The sequence below is a fragment of the Cystoisospora suis genome, assembly GCF_002600585.1.
Source record: "Cystoisospora suis strain Wien I chromosome Unknown contig_4126, whole genome shotgun sequence".
Lineage (NCBI taxonomy): Eukaryota > Apicomplexa > Conoidasida > Eucoccidiorida > Sarcocystidae > Cystoisospora > Cystoisospora suis.
This window is the reverse complement of record NW_027156919.1, coordinates 3,184-22,015: the sequence shown is the minus strand read 5'-3', so window position 1 is coordinate 22,015 and position 18,832 is coordinate 3,184. Positions and strand designations below refer to the sequence as shown.

At 43.8% G+C, this 18,832-nt stretch overlaps 4 protein-coding genes across 4 annotated transcripts; 2 read left to right on the top strand and 2 right to left on the bottom strand.

Annotated features, from left to right (window-relative positions):
* Positions 1 to 180: 180 nt before the first annotated feature.
* CSUI_007699 (uncharacterized protein) lies at positions 181 to 763 on the bottom strand (the record flags this gene model as incomplete). The annotated part of the gene is made up of 1 exon (XM_068067844.1): positions 181 to 763. A coding segment is annotated over exon 1 (456 nt), but the record flags the coding sequence as incomplete, so codon positions are not given.
* A 338-nt stretch (positions 764 to 1,101) lies between these two features.
* Positions 1,102 to 2,786, top strand: CSUI_007698 (uncharacterized protein). The gene has a single exon (XM_068067843.1). It carries the CDS (start codon positions 1,345 to 1,347, stop codon positions 2,425 to 2,427), a length of 1,083 nt encoding a protein of 360 aa, XP_067920184.1. The 5' UTR covers positions 1,102 to 1,344; the 3' UTR covers positions 2,428 to 2,786.
* A 445-nt stretch (positions 2,787 to 3,231) lies between these two features.
* Positions 3,232 to 17,248, bottom strand: CSUI_007697 (pantothenate kinase). Its single transcript, XM_068067842.1, has 9 exons — positions 16,702 to 17,248; positions 14,149 to 16,136; positions 12,550 to 13,220; positions 11,740 to 11,805; positions 10,748 to 11,197; positions 8,603 to 10,154; positions 8,104 to 8,201; positions 7,032 to 7,136; positions 3,232 to 6,251 (listed from the first exon to the last, which is right to left on the bottom strand). Exons 2-9 carry the CDS (start codon positions 15,526 to 15,528, stop codon positions 4,601 to 4,603), a joined length of 5,973 nt encoding a protein of 1,990 aa, XP_067920183.1. The 5' UTR covers positions 15,529 to 16,136; positions 16,702 to 17,248; the 3' UTR covers positions 3,232 to 4,600.
* CSUI_007696 (uncharacterized protein) lies at positions 17,178 to 18,832 on the top strand (the record flags this gene model as incomplete). The annotated part of the gene is made up of 1 exon (XM_068067841.1): positions 17,178 to 18,832. A coding segment is annotated over one exon (291 nt), but the record flags the coding sequence as incomplete, so codon positions are not given.

Below are 18,832 nucleotides of genomic sequence, written 5' to 3'. Positions count from 1 at the left end.
CCACGCTTCGTCGCGGCTCGGAAAATCACCTTTCGTCTCGAGGTGTATAAACCAATCTTGCGGATCCGAGCTAGTGTCCGTTGGGTATGCCAGCAGAGGATCTAGTTCAATTTCTGTGCTGAGTGGCGCTCCCCTGCTGGCTATTTCGGACTGCTGGCCACCCAGCAACTTTGCCTCCAACTCCGCGACCTTTACTTCCGAAAGTCTAATTTCTTCAGTTCGTCGTTCCTCCCTTTCCGTTAACTCTTGAATCCGTTCCTGCAGTTGTTGGCGTTCCACCTGCCGTGCCTCTTCAGACATCCTGTGCACGGCGCGGATCTCATCCAGCGCATCCTGTAGAGTCCTGATCAATTGCCCTTGCAGTTGACTCCTATCGTCCGTCGGTTGCTGTCCCTCCATCGACGGACTGCCAGAAATACGGACTGAGTCCCTTTCCACAACAGAAGACGAACTGTCGCTATCTTCCGCAGGTCTGGCGACACGCCCGGCGACGCGGGATTTGCTGCTGCGTACGCGGCATCTCTCTTGCAAAAACAAAAAGGCCGGTGTTAGAAAGAATGATAATAAGCCACTAAAAAAAACAGCAGCCCGTTTCCCACTTCTGACACCCAAAACTGCTAACGTACACGGGATCATTCCCGGCCGCGGCGAAGGCAGTAAGTGTGTGGGCTGCTAAGCCACGAGTGGGCGTTGTGGCTCGATGAGTGCAGCACAAGTCACAGAAATGACCGGGTAATGCTGGCAGTTTGGGGGTTCAACATCAGGTGCAAACACGTCCCAAGGGGAGTCTGAAAAACGGGCACTCATTTTTCTAGCTGTCCCTTGGTCGCTCCGCTCCCCTCTCATTCGCGTTGTATCCCTCTCCCCCTGGATGGCCGTACTGGCCGTTTCGTTCGCGGAGGTACCCTGTCACGCCGCACAACACAACGCTAGACGGGTGACCACCGCAGGCGCTTCCAACGTCATCGCTTCGTGGGGGCTGTGAGCGTCGAGGTTCGAACCCCCATGTCGGCGCCCACCCACCAAGTATGCATTCCCCGGGTATTCCGTCTTGACGGTGGTGCTACCGCCCTGGGACCTTCGCACCTTTTGGCAGTGCAGTAGCCCTTGTAGCGCAGTTAGCCTGGCCCTCACATCCTCACCGATACTTTTTCATTCACGCTGACAAAGGTGCCCTTTAAGGGAAACTTTGTAGAGTGTGCACAGTGCACTGTGTGGGGCCACGTCATCCTTGTCCGGATACCGAGCGCTGACGCCCTAGTGTGCGTATCAGCCGCTGCCCGCCATTCCGGATAAGCCCGTCTCCGAGCACGGCACTCCTGAGTCTAGGAGAGCGTTTGCATCATGAGGACTAACACCGTGGTCTTGCTCGAGACGGCTGCGCTTTTTGTCGCAACTGTAAATTCTACTTCCGTTTCGCAGTGGTTGCTCCCGGTACTTGCTTCAGCAGGAATCGGCTCTGAGGCGTCGTACAGCAGTCTGAACCAGGTTCATTCCGAGACTCCCGTCCAGAACTCGGAGACCTTTCGTGGAGAAGACGTTCTTGATGGCGAAGAGAGACAGCAAAGCGACAAGCTACGCACCAGGAAAAAGCGCTTGGGAAGCTCACCGCGGACGAAGTTGCACCGCGCAAACTCGCAACTTCTTTTGTCCCTCAAGCTTCTCACGGCAGTGCTTGTACTGTGGAGAGTTGCGAATGTCTTTTTGCTGTGTATGTCCGGAGAGGGCCACTCGGAACACGAAGCCGCTACCGCTGCGCCGAACTCCAAGTCACTTTACGCGGGAAGGCATGAAGATGACGCCAGTCCACGTATATGCCGTGGGTTCGGTCTGGTTTCCCCTGAAGATAAGGAGGCTTTAGGAGAGGTGTCCTCTGAGAGGAGGAAAGGAGGAATACCTGTGCAGCTTGTAGATGCTCTGAAGAGTTTGACAAAGTGGGAAAGTACTACGCCGGGAATCATCATTGCCCTAGCGGCGGTTGCCTTAGCTTCAACAATGGCGACGGCTAACGCTGCGGCTATACACCACCCCGTAGAGGCTAAGGCACCAGCCCCAAAGGAGGTCAATGATTCTGGGAAGCCGCATGTCATGCTGACTTTCACAGGTTGGGTTTGGTGCCCTCACCTTAAACCGAATGTGTGCTACGTAGACTTCACGCACACGAACCTTTTTTATTTCTTCTTTCGAGATCCTCCAGTTGAACATAAGAAACATCTCTGGCGTAAGAATGACTATTTCTCAGTTACACTGTACCTGTCGCAAAAGGACGTTAAGACCCTCACGGACATCGGCATTGAAGACCTCAATGCCTTACTGTCGAGGTGGGCCGGAGAAGTTCCAGGTGACAGGGGGCTTTATCAATGGAAATTCAACGTGATGCAGGAACAACAACGACAGGGACAGGTAGCTAAGCTAACTCCCTCGTAGATGATGAGGGGCGTAGAATTTGTTTTTTGGTCTATGGTGATGAGGCATCTCAATGTAGGTGGACTATGTCTTCAGGGCGCGGCTAAGCTTTTTTTCGCCAGTGCATGCATTCCACCTTGGTCCAAGAGATGTAGTTGCCGAGACTGCAAAGCGTTGCCCGGGTGGGCTTTTATATCACGAGCGGCCTCTGTATCTTTTCTGTATTCACGATGGCCACGTTAATACCTGCTGACGCTCAGAGAAGTGAGCGAGAGCATCTTGAATATTACATTTTTTCTGTCCATTGCCACGAAGGCGCGTATTGATTGCAGTGCTATCAGAGGTTTCACTGGCCAGTCTGGCTCTTCATTGACTCACCTCTCTTCGTAAGGGGAGAAGGGGCAAATTTTTTTTTTCTTTGCTTCCGTCTATAGCGACGATTCTGGTACCCTGTGATGCTCATGAGACTGGCTGAACACGACTGGTGCATGTCGAACTGGTAACAGATTTCCTATCTCGTAGACAAGAGATACTCGGACTGGGAGGCAGATGTACTGGATGACAAATAATATCGAGACATCGAAGTAGGGCTGCATACCGGTAGATCGCTAGGCTTGTAGCCTTGAAAGTAGAAGTGTTACACACTCAGGATTCACTTTGAGTGCTGATCCTTGGCTCAGACAACAATTTCCGCTCCTCTTATCCTTGAACTTTCTTATGTATACATACATATGTGTAACCCCCATAGTTCTTTGGACTCTGTTGAGCGTTGACCGAGTGTGATATTGAGGTGTATGTACACCCCGACGTCACCAGTCACTTTTTGGCGTGCCTTTCGTAAAGGTCATTCAAACCAGACAGACAGCTGTGCACATTCCTTCTATGTAGTTCCAACTAAAAAAGCTTTGAAAAGCACAGACGGAAAACATATCGAGTGTCTTTCCGAGCACCATTCCCATCATGCAAAGAACCGACGAGAGTCTGTAGTTGCCTGTCGGATCGATGACAATCTGCTAGCTCGAGGGCTGAATGCAAAACTAAGGAAAAGTCTCTCCTCGGTGGCATGATCATTGTCACTGTCTCTCACCGCTTGAATGGATGCAACTCGCATGAGATCATAACTCAAATACGAGGTAAAAACCTTCCGTCTTCTCTCCGCCGTCTGTCTCTGGAGATTCACGTGTACTTGGGTATGTGCATGCACCCAGCTTCCCTTTCCGAATGAATTGAAAGTAGAGACTCGAGACATCCAGACGATGTCTAAGAAAAAAAAAGACATTAGCTGTGTACCGTCGCTCACTCGACTTCTCTTTATGAGAAGAAAGTCTATCACTGTGTGATCTATCTAGAACAAGGAAAGGAAACACTCAACTATTGAGGCACACAGACGCATGCAAGGAGGGTCTCACAAAAGAAACTCTATTCAAAGCTTTCCTCCAGGGATGGGATGCATGCGCGTCCGTATGGCGCTGCTGTCTAAATGCATTCACACCTCAGCATCGTCCCAGTTCCATACTGTACGTACAAAGAGTATCTTCACGCTGCGAAAGGCGAAATGTAATTATATACACCAATATGTACACACACATAAGCACATAGATATACATATATCTACATATATGTAGAGTTGTATCTGTATGCGCTTATGTATGAAGAAACACTTCAGATACATGCAGCAGAGCTATTCAAAACTGTTGAAAGAACCACAGCGGAGACATCTTGAGGAGAGGTTTGGCCGACCTTTCTTCCTTATCCATGGAAATCTCACTCAGGAGATAAACTGCATGCATGTGTATATATACCCACACAGACATTCATCCATGTCTTTCTTCACGATGTACCTTCTCTTTCTTCGGTCCACTTACTCCCCACTGTCCTATTGACCAACTGACGACTCAGCTCTTGCTGGCTCGCTCAACCCCTAACTACAAAGCTCTACGGCTACCCTCCGAGCTAGGTAGCTAGCTAGCTTCGTAGCTCAACAAGGACATTATCGACGAGCAGTGAATCGCACGACACGCCCTCCTACCTCTCCATCTCATCGGGAGAGACAAGTCACCTTCATCTCTCACCTCATGTGATCCTATGAAATACTGTGAGGTAGACACTTAACTCTTTTCTTCTTTTGCTTCACCCTTGCTTTCTCTTTCTCTGTCACATTCCTCCACTCTACACTGTATAGCTCACAAGCTTTCTATTCTTCTTCTTCTTCTTGTATACGTTGCATATACGGCTGACACGGCTGGAATAGAAATCCCTTATTAGGTAACACCTCCTCAAACTTCTTCTTCTTCTCGGCATTTCTTCTCTCTTCTGGCTTCTCTCCTTCACCACCTCCGTCACCGGGTGTAAAGACACTACTCGCTCCTGCATGCTTTTTATGAAAACAGGAGGCTAAAGGCGGAAGAAAGGGAGGAGGCGGGGGTAGAAGAAGAGGCGTAGGAAGAAGAAAAGGAGAACAAGAACAAGAAGAGTCGCTTCTCCTATCTTCATCGTCATTTTCTTCTTCTTCTTCATCTTCCTCCTTTCCATACAGATCTCCCTGTCTTCTTCTTTCACGCCGATATCCTCTCCTTCGTCCGCTTCTCCCTTCAAACACATCCCTAAGATCATCACTTTCTTCTTCTTCTTGTTCTCTTCTGTCTTGTGCCGTCACTCGATGAAGGAAGACTTCCGGCCCTAGGGAAGGAGAAAAGATGGAAGAAGGAAGAAAGGAAGTAGGCGTGGAAGGAGAGAACGGTGGCTGCACATCTGGAGTGAGAAGTGCATGCGGCGGGGGGGGTTTGAACGGCTCGGAACGAGGAAAGAAGACAGATCGACGAAGAAATCGATTGTCCTGAAGTCTTTGAGGAGAAAAAGAAGAAGAATCGCCATCAGGAGCCGTTGAAGAAGAAGGACCAGAGAAATACACAGAAGGCGGCGGGCAATGAGATGAAGAAGAAGAAGGAGAAGAGAATACGAGAGAACGCTCATCCTCTTCTATGTCTTCATGACCTTCTCTTCTTCTTTTCCATCTCTCAAGACGATTCCTTCGCATATTGCTTGACTGTAGTATATGTTCTGTCATACTAGGACCTCCATCCGAACCTCTTCTGAATCCATCTTCTTCTGCTTTTGTATTCTCGCTCGTATCTCTCCTACCTTCCCGATCTTGATCACGAAGATCCCTAGATCTCTTCTCTTCTCTCTCTTCTCTTCCATCTCTTCTCCATCTACCTATATATCTACCATCCCCATCCGACATTGTAGACACCCTCGACACACAATCCCTTCTTCTCTCATCTTTAGGAGATAAGGATCTCGCTTTCCTACAGAAATATCGAGACCTACTCTCAGAAAGAAAGAGAGCAGAAGACAATCCCTTCTCTTCTATTCGATCTCTCCTCTCATTCACATGCCTATTATGATGTCTATCAGAAAGAAAATCCCAGGTACTCTTTGCCTTTATCGATTGAGCTTCCCCTCTTCTCATCTTCCCCTCCGTATTCGAAGAGAAACGTCTTCTCTCTCTTTCTGAAGGGCTTTGCGTAGAAGAATGCTGGTAACGAGGAAGAGCCGAAGAGAGTCGATCTAGAGAGGCGTCATACAACAACAAGCGTCTAGCGTCTCGTGAGGGAAGAAGAGTATTGAGATGTCTCTGATGAGGAGAAGATAGCCGTGGCTGTAGGAGGGATGACTTCTTTGAAGAAAGAGAAGAAGACATTGGAGAAGATGGAGATGGATGAAAGAAAGAAAAAGAAGAAGAAGAAGAAGAGAGAGCTGATTTGGTCTGATGGTCTTTCTGAGAAAAGAGAAACTCGTCATTCAACACGGAAGCTCCTAGGGCACCAAGGAAGGGAGACAGGCTAAGACAGCAAAGAAAAAAGGGAAAGAAAGACAAGCGAAAGAGTCTTAGCCCAGTTGGTTTCCTCATACTGTTACTTATAAATGTCCGTATTGATACAGTAAGAATGGATGTAGAACGCGTCATATATATGCGTATATATATATATATATATACATATAGGCTGAGAGTAACTTGGATGTCATGGATATATCTGTTTAACGTGAGACGCTTGACTCGAAGTCTTTTCTCCTCACACCAGGCACGAAGTAAGCTCAAGAAATATATGTATAGAGAGAGATATGTATGATAGGCAGGCGAACCGTAGATACGTATATACACTTACACATATGTATACATATACAACATGCATACGCGTACTAATACATACATATATACACATACTTACACATACATACACGCAGACAGACATCACACACCTGTGTATACATACAAGCATAGTACATACATAGACATAGGTATTCACGCATGCATATACGTAGATATCTACACATACATAGGTTCATACATGCATAAGCGTTCTGACATGCATATACATCCACATGCATGCATGTACTCCATACATATACAGTCTCCATATGCTACATACAGAGTCAAACATACACGTACATGCATATGCACATACATGCATACGGACATACATGCATATATATATATATAGTCATACATGCACAGATAGATACCTGCAGACAAGTAATCGACGTCTAGAGCTCCCCCCTGCTAGGGCTATGCTACGTGGAGCCAATGCAAATGAGGTGTCCTCTTCCTTTGTTCTTCTTACCTACAGAAGAAGACCTTCACGTCATTCCCTGACCAGAATCTCACGGAGTGCTGAAAAGAAGCTAAAAGGCCAGGGACATTCAACAGAAATCCTACCAAGGCTATCCTACACACAAAGCAACCAAACAAGCAGCATTGATACACACTTGCGCATAGACCTCTCTCTCTCACTCTTCTACATCAATCTTACATCGAGCACGTTATCCTCATCTGCCCACGTTCACGAGAAGCCATGTATGTGTATAGATTCATATTCATATTCATGCGCGCCTACATGTACATATACTCGGGATGTACGTACAGAGAATGAACGGGACTGCTAGAAAAAAGAAGCCTACATCTATGTGTATATTTCTGCGTATCCATGTGTACGAATATGTCTACGTCATACATACTTTAGAGAAAGCTAGACAGGAGAGATCACCGTCATGCGCATAGAGACAAGATGGCGTCTCAGGGTTCGGTAGACTAGGCCGGTGTACGTACGTATGTATACGTATGTATGAATATGTACGTGTGTATGGATGAATGTGTATGTATGCATGTATGAAGATGTACGTATGAATGTGAATGCATTTATATACGTATGAACAGGTAGTATGTGCCGAAACGTAGTATTATGAATACGTAGTATGCCTGTGTGTGTATGTATGTGTGACAACGTAGGATGTATGCAGATATGCAAATGCATGTACACATGTATGAATAAGCCTGCACGTATGAGTATGTAGTATGTACGAAAATGCAATATGTATGAAAATGTGATATGTATATGTATACGTACGAATGCGCACGTATGAATGGATTGCATAGGAATGTGATGAGAAGACTTGGTGTGCCACGTGCGTAGGTCTAGTGTAGGTGTTGAGATATGTAACTTCTATACTGTATGTATATGTATATATAAACATATAAGTGATACCTACATCGGTTTATATGTATATATAGATCAGGATGCATGCATTATATGCGTACAGAGTGAGAGCGGATGTGATCTGTAGAGGCGCAGTGTGTGTGTTCGTTCTACGGAGAGTCTAAGTAACCCCCTTCCTCTCTCTTTCTCTCTTTCTCACCTCTTGAGTCCGTGGAGGGCTGCATGCAAATAGGCCTGTTGGGCGACGTTAAAACTCATGAGAGTCAGAAGAGATCGAACGATATCTGCCTCCGATGGCTACACCAACAAAACACACAAAACATGTTCACATGCGTGTATACGTATGTAGAGTTGTGACATAGAAACTGCAGGTCTTGATGCGGGTGTATATACTCCTGAACACCTATGCTGAATCCTGCACCGCCAGTGAAGTTTCTTCATCTTCAGCCAACTGGGGAGAGGAAAAGAACGGGTAGAGAGAAGGATTTCTATGAAAGAATAGAAAAAGACGGAAGGAAAACACATGCAACAACAGAGAGAGAAGCTTTTCGTGAGAACTGAAGAACGTCTACAAGAGAAAGATCTCGTCCTAACAGAGCAACGAGGAAGACAAGAAAAGCATGAGACGATGGAGGTACTAGGTAAGAAAGAGACATGCATCTCTTAAGAATTCAGATGTCATAGAGGAAGCCTCTTACTCTTTCATAAACACCGCCGTGAGCAGTATGATGAGGGTGATAGAGATCATACTTCGCTTTGTTCTCCTTCTCTCTCTTCTCTCGGTTGCCAGGCGTCGTCGTCGTAGTAGTAGTAGCTGTCTCTTTCACGAGACAGATGGCCTTTTTCTTGATATCATCTTCTCTCACGTTTTCATATCCTTCTGCTTCTTTGAATTCCCGGCTCATCTTCTGCACATACTTGATATGAACTTCTCTATCTCTCGTCTCTTCTCTCTCCAAAATCTCTTGGTCTTCTTCGTCAAGCTCATCTTCATCTTCATCGAAAGAAGGAAAGGAATCTCCTATACTTGACTCGGTCTCCGTCATAAACATCCACTTTCTCTCATCTTCCTCTTCTTCTTCTTCTCTCCAGAGATGACTGCATGCTGGTGACGCGGTAGAAGGAGACATCTCACAGTTGCAGCACCTACACAGAGGCGAAGAAGAAGAAGAAAACCCCTTGCTTACTAGCTTCATCTTCTTCTTCTCTTCTTCTTTCTTCTTCTCCTTTTCTCCCGTAGAAGAAGAACAACAACAGCAAGAAGAACACACAGTCAAGAGATCTTCTCCATCATCTTTCTTCTCCTTTTCTTCTTCTCCTTCTTCTTCAGCAACTCCTATTCTTCTTCTGAGGTCTGTCCGCCGTTCTTCTACAAGCACAGAATCAGACAAGACTTCAAGAAAACAAAAAGGAGAACAGCACCTAGCAACCCTCTCCTTTCTTCTTCTGCTTCTTCTACCATCGTCATCATCGCCATCCTTGACATCTTCGCGCAGCCAAGAAGACAACGAACTTCTTCTTCTTCTTTCTCTGCCCTTCTTTCCTCTCCATCCTTCTAGAGTCTCAAATTCCTTCTTTCGACACTCTTCTCTTCCACAAGCACAAGTCGAATCCAAACCTTCCTGCGTCTCACCGACTGTCTCTGCCCACGAGCAAAAAGGAGAAGAAGAAGAAAAGGGCCCGTCACAAGAGACACATGAACAAGAGCAGCAGGGATAAGACGGCTCAACATTGAGATCTCCTACTCTACATACACATGAGGGAGAAGAAGAAGAGGAAGGAGGAGAAGAGAAGCAGTTGCAAGAGAAGTTACAGTATAGCATCTCTCCGTCTCTACAATGAAAATGCGGACACCGATAAGAAGGAGAAGAAGAAGAAGAGGAAGGAAGATGAGGAGTTCCTCTCGGAGAAGATATCCCTGGGTTTGTGAAAGACGGAGATGATCTTCTTTTTCTCCTTCTTCTCTTAGCGGAAGAACATTTCTTGATCTTCATGTCTTCTTTTTCTTTTCCTTCTCCCTCCTCTTCTTCTTCTTCTGCCGAGTTGTTTTCGAGAGCGTAGCCTTGTAGATACTTGAGAGGAATATGCTGAAGCTTGCCGAAGGTAGACGCAATAGTGGAAGACTTGAGGCCTATAGCTTGGTAGCTTCCTCCGTAGATATCTTTAACTAACATATCACACCTTGTATTATCTCCTCTTGCTGCTAGCTCTAGTAAATGCTTAGGAGATAAACTGGTGGGCAAGATCAATCTAAAAGAACAAGAAAACCCAAAGGAATCGGCTTATACATGGGCCTGGAGAGCAGGAGAGACATCTGGCAGGACAGAGGAGAAGAGGAACTCGAGTGAGAAGATGACGATAAAAAGAACAGAAATCTCAGAGAACGGCCGCTATTAGCTGAGTGAGATGTTGACGAGAGACAAGAGATGGAACAAGGGAAAGAAAAGAAAGAAGATGAAGCAAGAGGACTGATAGCAACAGGAACTACACAAAGACAGAGAGAGAGATCAAAGAAAAGCAGAAAACAAAATAACGGCGAGACTCGTCGACAGAGTTGGACTATCTATCTATCTTAATCTATCTATCTATCTTTAATCTATCTATCTATTCTCCCAACGTGAAGCGAGGCATGTAACTCTCTCTCTTTCTACATGTAGAAGCCATACATATATGTGTACGCATACATTCATTAAGAGATCCACAAGTACATAGCCGAGGGATATAACTCAATATAAATACATATATACGTCTGTGTAGGTAGAAACGTGTATGTCCACACAAGCTTACAAAGGAATGAAGGAGTAGATAGCTAGGCGCCTGAAGAGTGTTTGAGGAGTTCGTACCTGCATAATCCCATGAACGTCGCTCCCCCTATCGTAGACCCGCCGATACGCTGACTCGTGAAGATAGGAGGAAAGAAACTGTCTCTTCTCTCTCTTTCTCTCTCTTCGCCTACATTTAACGGACATCCTTCTCCTTGTGAGAGAGAAGACGAGAGGTGACAACGTGAGGGAGAAGAAGAGAATGAAGAAGAAGACGACGAAAAGGAGGAGGAGGAAGAAGAAAAGGGAGCGGAGCTAGGCTTTTTGCTGAGAAGAGGAAGAAACTGATCATAACGACGAGGATTTTGATGAGAATGGGTAGGAAGAAGAGAAGAGAGGTGTCTTTGTCGGTACCCCCAGAAAGGATGAATCGAAGAAGGTGCTGCAAAGACTTTATGAAAACTCACACCTGCCTTTAGATTCACTAGAAGATAAGGATAGAAACTGTCCTTCTCTTCATCGGTTAAAGGGCTAAGAAAATTGAGAAAAGACAAAAAAGAAACAAAGAGAAAGAAAGACATAAAGAGGGAAAAAGAACTGATAAGAAACACATTAATGGGCGTAGAGGAGAGATGTAGAAGTACTGTAGAGACATACACAGTATAAACACCTCGTCTATCTTGTTCAGGTGTACATACACCTCGTCTATTTTGTCCAGGTGTACATGCACCCCGTCTATCTTGTCTAAGTGTATACACACCGCGTCTGTCTTATTCAGGTGCACATACACCTGGTCGATCAACCCCGTGGACTTATAGAGAGATAGACGGGGACTTTATACACCTGAGCAAGCTACGTCCGGCAGCGCGCTCTACACGATTGAAGGGAAGGATGGAAGTAAAGCAGGCAGGAAATAAACGAAACGGACGATGAGAAGAAAACCGGAAAGAATCGGACGGGAAAGTCTCTTTCTTTTCTTCTCTTCTATCTCTCTATCTATCTACATTGCGGACATATGTAGAGAGCTATTTGCCTATATACACGAAGAAGTTTGCGAACGACTGCATGCTTACCATTCATAAAAGTCATCGGGCGGACGGCCTTCCCCGCCTCCTGCCTCGTTCACCGCCCTGCGTGTGCTGTATGTGCAGACACCGAAAAGGACAAGAAGGAGAAAGAAAAGTGCATGCATCAAGAAAGAAGGAAAGAAAGAAACACCGAAGGAGACCACTCGTGGTAAGTAAGCCAAGTGCATAAGACAGAAAGCAGAAAAAGAAAGAGATTAGTTAAGGAATGAGTATGCAAATTGTTCATGAAGAAGAAAAAAGTAAGCAAGAAAGGATAAAAAGGAACATACTCAAAGACAGGAGAAAGAGGAGGAGGATGGAGTAGAGGAAACAACACAATGAGAAGATGATGAGAGATAAGAAGACTTCTCGGAAAAGAACAACACAGGAGGTATGAAAAATTCCATCTCTTGTGTATTGCTTGAAAAGAGCTGCAAAGATGAGTGTACACGTAGCAAGAAAGAAAAGAGGAATGCATTTGGAAAGGAAAGACGAAGAAGAAGAAGAAAAAGGATAAGAAGTATGAATCGCCGCATCGTGTAGGGGGGGGTGTCTGGATGTGCATGTGGGTATGTGTGTATGTAAGAGTGTGTATGTACGCGTCTATAGATATGTATGTACGTACTACATATATGTATATGCATATGTACGTATGTATGTACAGAGAGTGTATATGTATACGTATGTAGGCATGTATGAAAACGTAGGTAGTATATGTACGTAGTACAGTAAGTATGTATGCATATATATGTTCAGAGGGTACCTATATATCTATGTATATTTGTATAGATAGATAGACTCTATTTGCGTCGTTACCCTTCATATCGGAAGATCGTTGAGGGGAAGTATTTGATAAGGAAATGGAGAGCCTCTATGATACACCCTGTCTCTCTCTCAAAGGTTAAAATCAACGACTTCACTTTCTCCTGCCGCTCTTCCACACTTTCTCCCTTTTCTTCTTCTTCTTCTTGTTTCTTCACACCTTTCCATAGAAACGATAAAGAAGAAGAAACCTTCTCCCTCATCGCATTATAATCTGTCTCTGTCCCGTCAAGGCCGAGAGACTTCTCCTCTGTGGAACACGCACCATTCTTCTCTCCTTCTCTCCTTTTCAAAGACTTCGCTCGATTCTTTTCAGAAGAGGAAAGAGAAGAGCCTTGCTCCTCTTCTTCTTTTTCTTCTTCGTGACCTCTAAGAGGACAGACATCTCTTTCGAGGGAAGGGACCGAGACATCTGCGCTCTGCTTAGACTTCTCACTCCAAGAAGAAGAAGAAGAGGATACAGGAGCTCTTGTCGTAATCTTTGTAGATAAAGGGGAGGCTTCAACAAGAAAATGAGGAGGGGAAGAGGAGGAAGAAGGTGTTTTCTTTTGACTCCATGAAGGAAGTGTATAAAGATGAAGCTCGTGCTGAAAAATCCTTTGAAGCTTTGTACATCCATTCCCTGTGATGGAGATGCGACAGTTTCGGCTTATATACGGTAAAGCCTAGAAAACATAAACCAAAGGATAGGCCATACACACAACAAAATCATGTTCGAAAAAACTCTTCATATGAAGGAGGGGAGGCTCACGGCATCTATCTATCTATCTTCCATCTATCTATCTTTATCTATCTATCTATCTTTATTCTATCTATCTATCTTTATTCTATCTATATATCTATCTGGTCTTTTTCTTTTCCCTTCGTTGCAAGGTTCCGGAGAGAAAGAAGTAAGAGCGCAGAGAATGTAGGAAAAGAAAAGACGAAAGAGGCGAAAGTCTGAGGAAGGAAGAATACCAGTCAAAGAAGATGGAGGAGGAGCACGCCTACCTAATGCTCTCTAGACGTTCCCTCCTTGTATCCGCTCAAATCTTGTACATACATACTACCTCCTACATATAGAGGGACACATACAGACATACATATATCTACGTGTCTATGTATATTTTATATCGACATACATAGACACGTCTCGTTACATAACACTCCGTCTCTATGTCTGAACGTGTGTATGTCCATACATATATATGCAACCATGTATCTTGCGTGTACAGTTCAATACATAAATCTATAGATATAGATAGATATAGATATATAGATAAATATCGTATACGTGGGCATGAGCACATTCAATGTATCTCTCTGTATACAGGCATATGTTTAAAATATGTATGTGAATATATACATATATATATAGACAGAGAGAGGGAGAGAAACCGAGCAGCTCGAGCGATATGGAGACCTCAGCACCCCGCACATATATATGTCTATATAGAGATGCATGCCTATCTCCATATATATACATATACGTTTTCTTTCTTATAGATATCTACATATATAGACATGTGTGTATGTCTTGAAGTGTGCGTATGGATGGAGGTGTTGAGAATGAGGCCGTTTGGGGCTAAAAAGAAGAAGAAGGAGGAAACGTACAAGAGAGATGAGCGTGTGGATGGAGCCCCAGTCCAAATGCCAGAAATACAAAACATAACGAAACGAAGATAGAGATGAAGAAGAAGAAGACAATTGGGAGCGAGAAGAAGAAGACCTCTCTTCTTTTCCTGCTTCCTCTGTATTCTTCTGCTCTTTCTTCCTTTTCCCCTCTGTGTCTCTCCGTGTTCTGCGACGCCGATCTGCATGTGAGGCTACGAGAGAAGAGTTTAGAATCTTCTCAAGCTTCTGAACTTGAACTGACGGGAAGTTTATCTTTAAGACATTCTGAATAAATTCTTCTTGTTTCAGAAAGACGAAGTAATCTTCTTCTTCTTCTTTCTTCTTCTTCTTGAGTTTTGGTCCTCTTTCTTTCTTCCCACGATGAAGGATCTGTTTCTCTTTCTCTTCTTGCTCCTGCTCATTCACCTCACATTTATGAAGTCTTCTTCTATCGTTGATAGCTTCCTTCTGCTTTTCTTTATCTAGAGGTGCTTCTCTCTCTCTTCTTGCTTTTCTCCTGCACCTCTCTTGCCCTCTCGTTCTACAAGATGAAGAGCAAGAAGGAGATAGAAAAGTGGAAGAGGAGACAGGGCGCGAAGAAGAAGAAGAAGGCGAGTCATGTCCTTGCTTCGGTGTCTTTCCATTTCTTAGTGACATGCTGACACGTCTTTCATACCAATACACTCGCTTCTCTTTCTTCTTCTTCCTCCTCATCGCCTTCAATCTTCTTCTTCTTTCTTCTCCTCTTCTCCATCTTTCTTTACTAGAGAAAGAAGAAGAAGAGGAGAGATTGGAGACAGAAACTTGCCTAACACATTCACATTTCTCCACTGTCTGTCTACTATGAACGCTATCAACCTTACAAGGAAGACTTTCTTCTTCTCTTTCTCTTTCTCCTTCTTTCTTCGAATTCTTCCTTTCTTCTTTTTCTTCTTCTTCTCTAGCTTCATTCGAATCTTCTACTTCATGGCGCGACAAAAGACTATCTTTCTCTGAAGAAGAAGAAGAAAAAGTGTTAAGAAGAGATGGACGAAGTGGAGCCTTATAAATCTTATGAAAAAGCTCATGAAAAGAGAGGCGAGAAGAAGAGGAAGAAAGATGAGATCTTCGTAGGTTCCTTTTGCTCTTCATTGCCCGGCGTGAAGAAGTAGAAGAAGGCTGAAGAAGAGAAGATGAAGGAGAAGAAGAAGAAAAGAAAGGTTTCTCTGAGGAAGAAGAATGTCTATTGTCTCGTGAACTCGGAATAGAGGAAGAAGAAGAGGAGGGAGAATCTTGAAGAGAAGAAGAAGAGACTATTGCCGACGAGATAAAGGAATGCCTAGCTGTAGATACAACACGAACTGTACAAGCAGTCACATCCACTCCAAGTGCACTACCCATCCTTCTTCTTCTTCTTCCTTTCTTTTCTTTTCTTGCTTTGGTGAATGGGCTTCTCTCTTAGAGATAATTCAAGAGGTTTCTTTCTTCTTCAAAGAGATGAAAGAAAAGCAGAAGAGAGCGAATCGAAAGAAAAGGAAAACGACCGAGCAACATTGTCAGACGGGACAGCAACACTGACTCGAGTGTAGGCACACAGAAAGAGAAGAAAAGTGGGGAAAGCAAACAAGAAGAAGAGGAAGGTGAATGAAGAAGAAGACAGGAAAGAAAAGAAGATTAAAAGGCGATAAAAAAGGGAACAGAAAGAGACGAAGAACGATGAAAAATTGAGATACGATGAATAGCGTTACAATAGACGAAGAAAAGACGTTTTGTTTGTTTGAATGATGAGAAGAGAAAGCGAAGTTTGAGGTGTACATACACCTGAAGAACCGACGACAGGAGGGAGATAAGAACGGCGAGATCTTCCTTTTCTTTTTTCCTTTTTTTCTTTTTTTCTTCAACCCTAAACCTTGGACCTATGCATGCATCTATATATAGGAAGATTTACTCGATGACTACCTGTCCTTTCTTCTTTACGTACTCTTCAGTCAAAAGTCTCTGAAGAGTTCCTGAACATTAAAGAAGAGGAAAGGAAAGAAAGACAAGATGACTGTATATACGAAGAAGAGGAGAAAGACGAAAGAAAAGAAACCCGAGAAAGTGACACGAATTGAGAAGAACGGAAGACGATAAAGTTAGAGAGAGACGGGAGAAGGAGAAAGAGAAGAAAAGACCGAAGAAGAGATAGAAAGAAACTGAAAGAAGAGAAAAGAATTTAGAAAGAGAGAAAGAAAATAGGCAGACCGAGATATAGAGAGACAATTATGTCATCAAGTAGCTTACGATCTCGAGAGAAGAGACTAATACATACTTACATCCACGAAAAAAAGAAATTTTGAACAAAAGATGTGCATGTGATCGTGTGTATGTACACCTCAAAGATAAGTTTTTCATGAGAAAAGAAAAGAAAAAGAGTGACGATCTTCTTTACAAGGGAAAGGACAACGGAGAAGCAAATCCGTAAGAGATAAGGAGAAAACAAGAGAAGAAAGAAAGGGGAGAAGGGCTGATCGATCTTGTGAGATAGAAGGAAAGAAAAGAAGAGAGATGGAGAGCTTCCTTTTCTTGCCTTACAAATGATCTGTCCCTGGGAAGGAAGTCCATCGGTCGAAGAGGCAGCAGAAACGTATTCTTCCCTTTCTTAACCCTTTGTGTATCTCTTTCTTTCTTCTTGCTTCTTCTTTCTTTCTATCTTTCTTTCTTGTCTCGCCCGTTCTTTTAGTTCGATTTCCCTGATAAGTTTCATCGAAAGCTTCTTCTCCCTCTCGTATCTTAATTTTTGGTCTTTTCCACAGTGTCTTTCTGAATCGATCAAGAGGAATTTTTGCTCTTCTCCAATGAGAGAAAGAAGAGAGAAAGGAAAGAAAACGGCGAGAAGAGAAGAGATACCGGTCGGGGTAGTTTTACTCGATCAGACGCACCACGTCTCCTCCTGAGTGCATGCAGTAGATAAACAAACCAATTAGGCTGCTTACAAGCCTTCAGCCTCTTACAGATGATAGGAGGTGCTGAAGAGAAGAAGAAGAAGAGAAACAAGATAAAAAGAAGAGCACGAAGAAGAAGCAGAAGAAGAAGTAGAGGTAAATGATGGTATACTGTGTAAGGGATTGACGAAGAGAAGATTGGGGAGAAATAGAATAGAAGAAAGGGTCTTTAGAGTAGAGAAGTTCTTCTTCTCGAATCTTCTTCCCTGTTCATTCCTTACGACCTGCCCTGTCGTGGCAACCGTCTCTCTTCTTGTCCATCGAGGAATTGTCTTGTGTTTCTCTCTTTCTTTCTCTTCTTTCTTTCTTTCTTTTCTTTTTCATCTGTATGTTTCTCTCTGTCTCGTTTCTTTCTAAATTTCTCTTCATTTCCTGAGAAAACCTGCAAAAAGCGAGGGAAAGCTTCTGTTTCTTGTTTCTCTCTTTCTCTCTTTTTGAAACAAGAAAGCCTTTCTCTTTCTCTCTTTCTCTCTTTCCTTCTCTTCCTTCTTCTTCGAGTCGGGGTCACCTATCTTATCTCTTCTTTGTCTCTTCTTCTTCATCTCTGTTTCTCTTCCTATCTCTTTCTTTCATTAGAAGAAGAAGGAGAAGAAGAAGAATTTACAAGGTTGTCCGCCTGTCTGTCTCTCCCCCTACCTGTCTCTTCTTTTTCTTCTTCTCTTCTTCTCCTTTTTTGATTTTTTTCTCTTCTCTTCTCCTTTCGATTCTCTTGACTTTCTTCTTTCTCCTTTCCTTCTTTCTTTCTCTCTTCCTGTTCTTCTTGCCTTCTTCTCTTTAAGTATTTTTCTTCTATTCTCTCCTTCTCTCGCTCTTTCTTCGCCTTTCTGAGACGTAACTGTCTCCCCTTCTTTTTCTTTTGGATGAAAAGCAGGAAGAGAGCTTAGGAAGATTTCTTTCCTTCCTCTTTACTTTTTTCGTTCTTCTTTTTAGTCGGGGGTTTTTCTTTCTCTTGGGATTTCTGTCTGTCTCTTCTTTGTCATTTCTTTCTTCTCTCCCCCTGCAATCTTGTCTTTATCTGCTATTCTTCTTTTCGTACGTTTCTTCTTTTTCCTCGTAGCCTTCTTTCTCCTTCCTTTCTCTGCTTTTGTTTTCTTCTCCTCCTTCCCTCTACGCCTCATCATCGTTTTTGTCTACTCTTTTCTCCGTCCCTTTTGCTTTCCTTTCCTCTTTTCTTTCTTCTTTCTTTTCTTCGTTCTTCTCATCAGTCTCCTGTCCCTTTCCGTAACTCTTTACTCTCTTTGTTTATCGTATCCCCTCTCTCCTTCCCTGTGTCTCCGAGTTTTCTTATCTCTTTCTTTCTCTCTTTCTTCTCTCTCTTTGTGTAGATCTATTTCGTCTTCTTTCTTTCCTTTCTCTCTTCTTCCTCTCCAGCCCAACTCTTCTCTCTCATTTCTCTATATCTCCTTTCTTCTTCGTCTTCTGTCTCTACGTCGGCCTCGATCTCTTTTTTGTCTCCGTTGCTTATCTTTCCTTGTACGTCTTGTACCCATCTCTCTCTCTCTTTCTTTCTTGTTTTCTTTTCTTTTCACATGAAGACAGAGAGAGAGGTCAACAGATAGAAAGCAGTCTTTTCTTGTTGAATATATACAGACAGAAAGATCATCTCTCGTAAATCGATTTTCTCAATCCTATTTTCTCAAGACCTTCTTTCTTCCATTCCTTTCGTTTCTCCTAGGAAGTCATCTCTCAATACAAACACACACCTACCCCCCCCCCCCTTT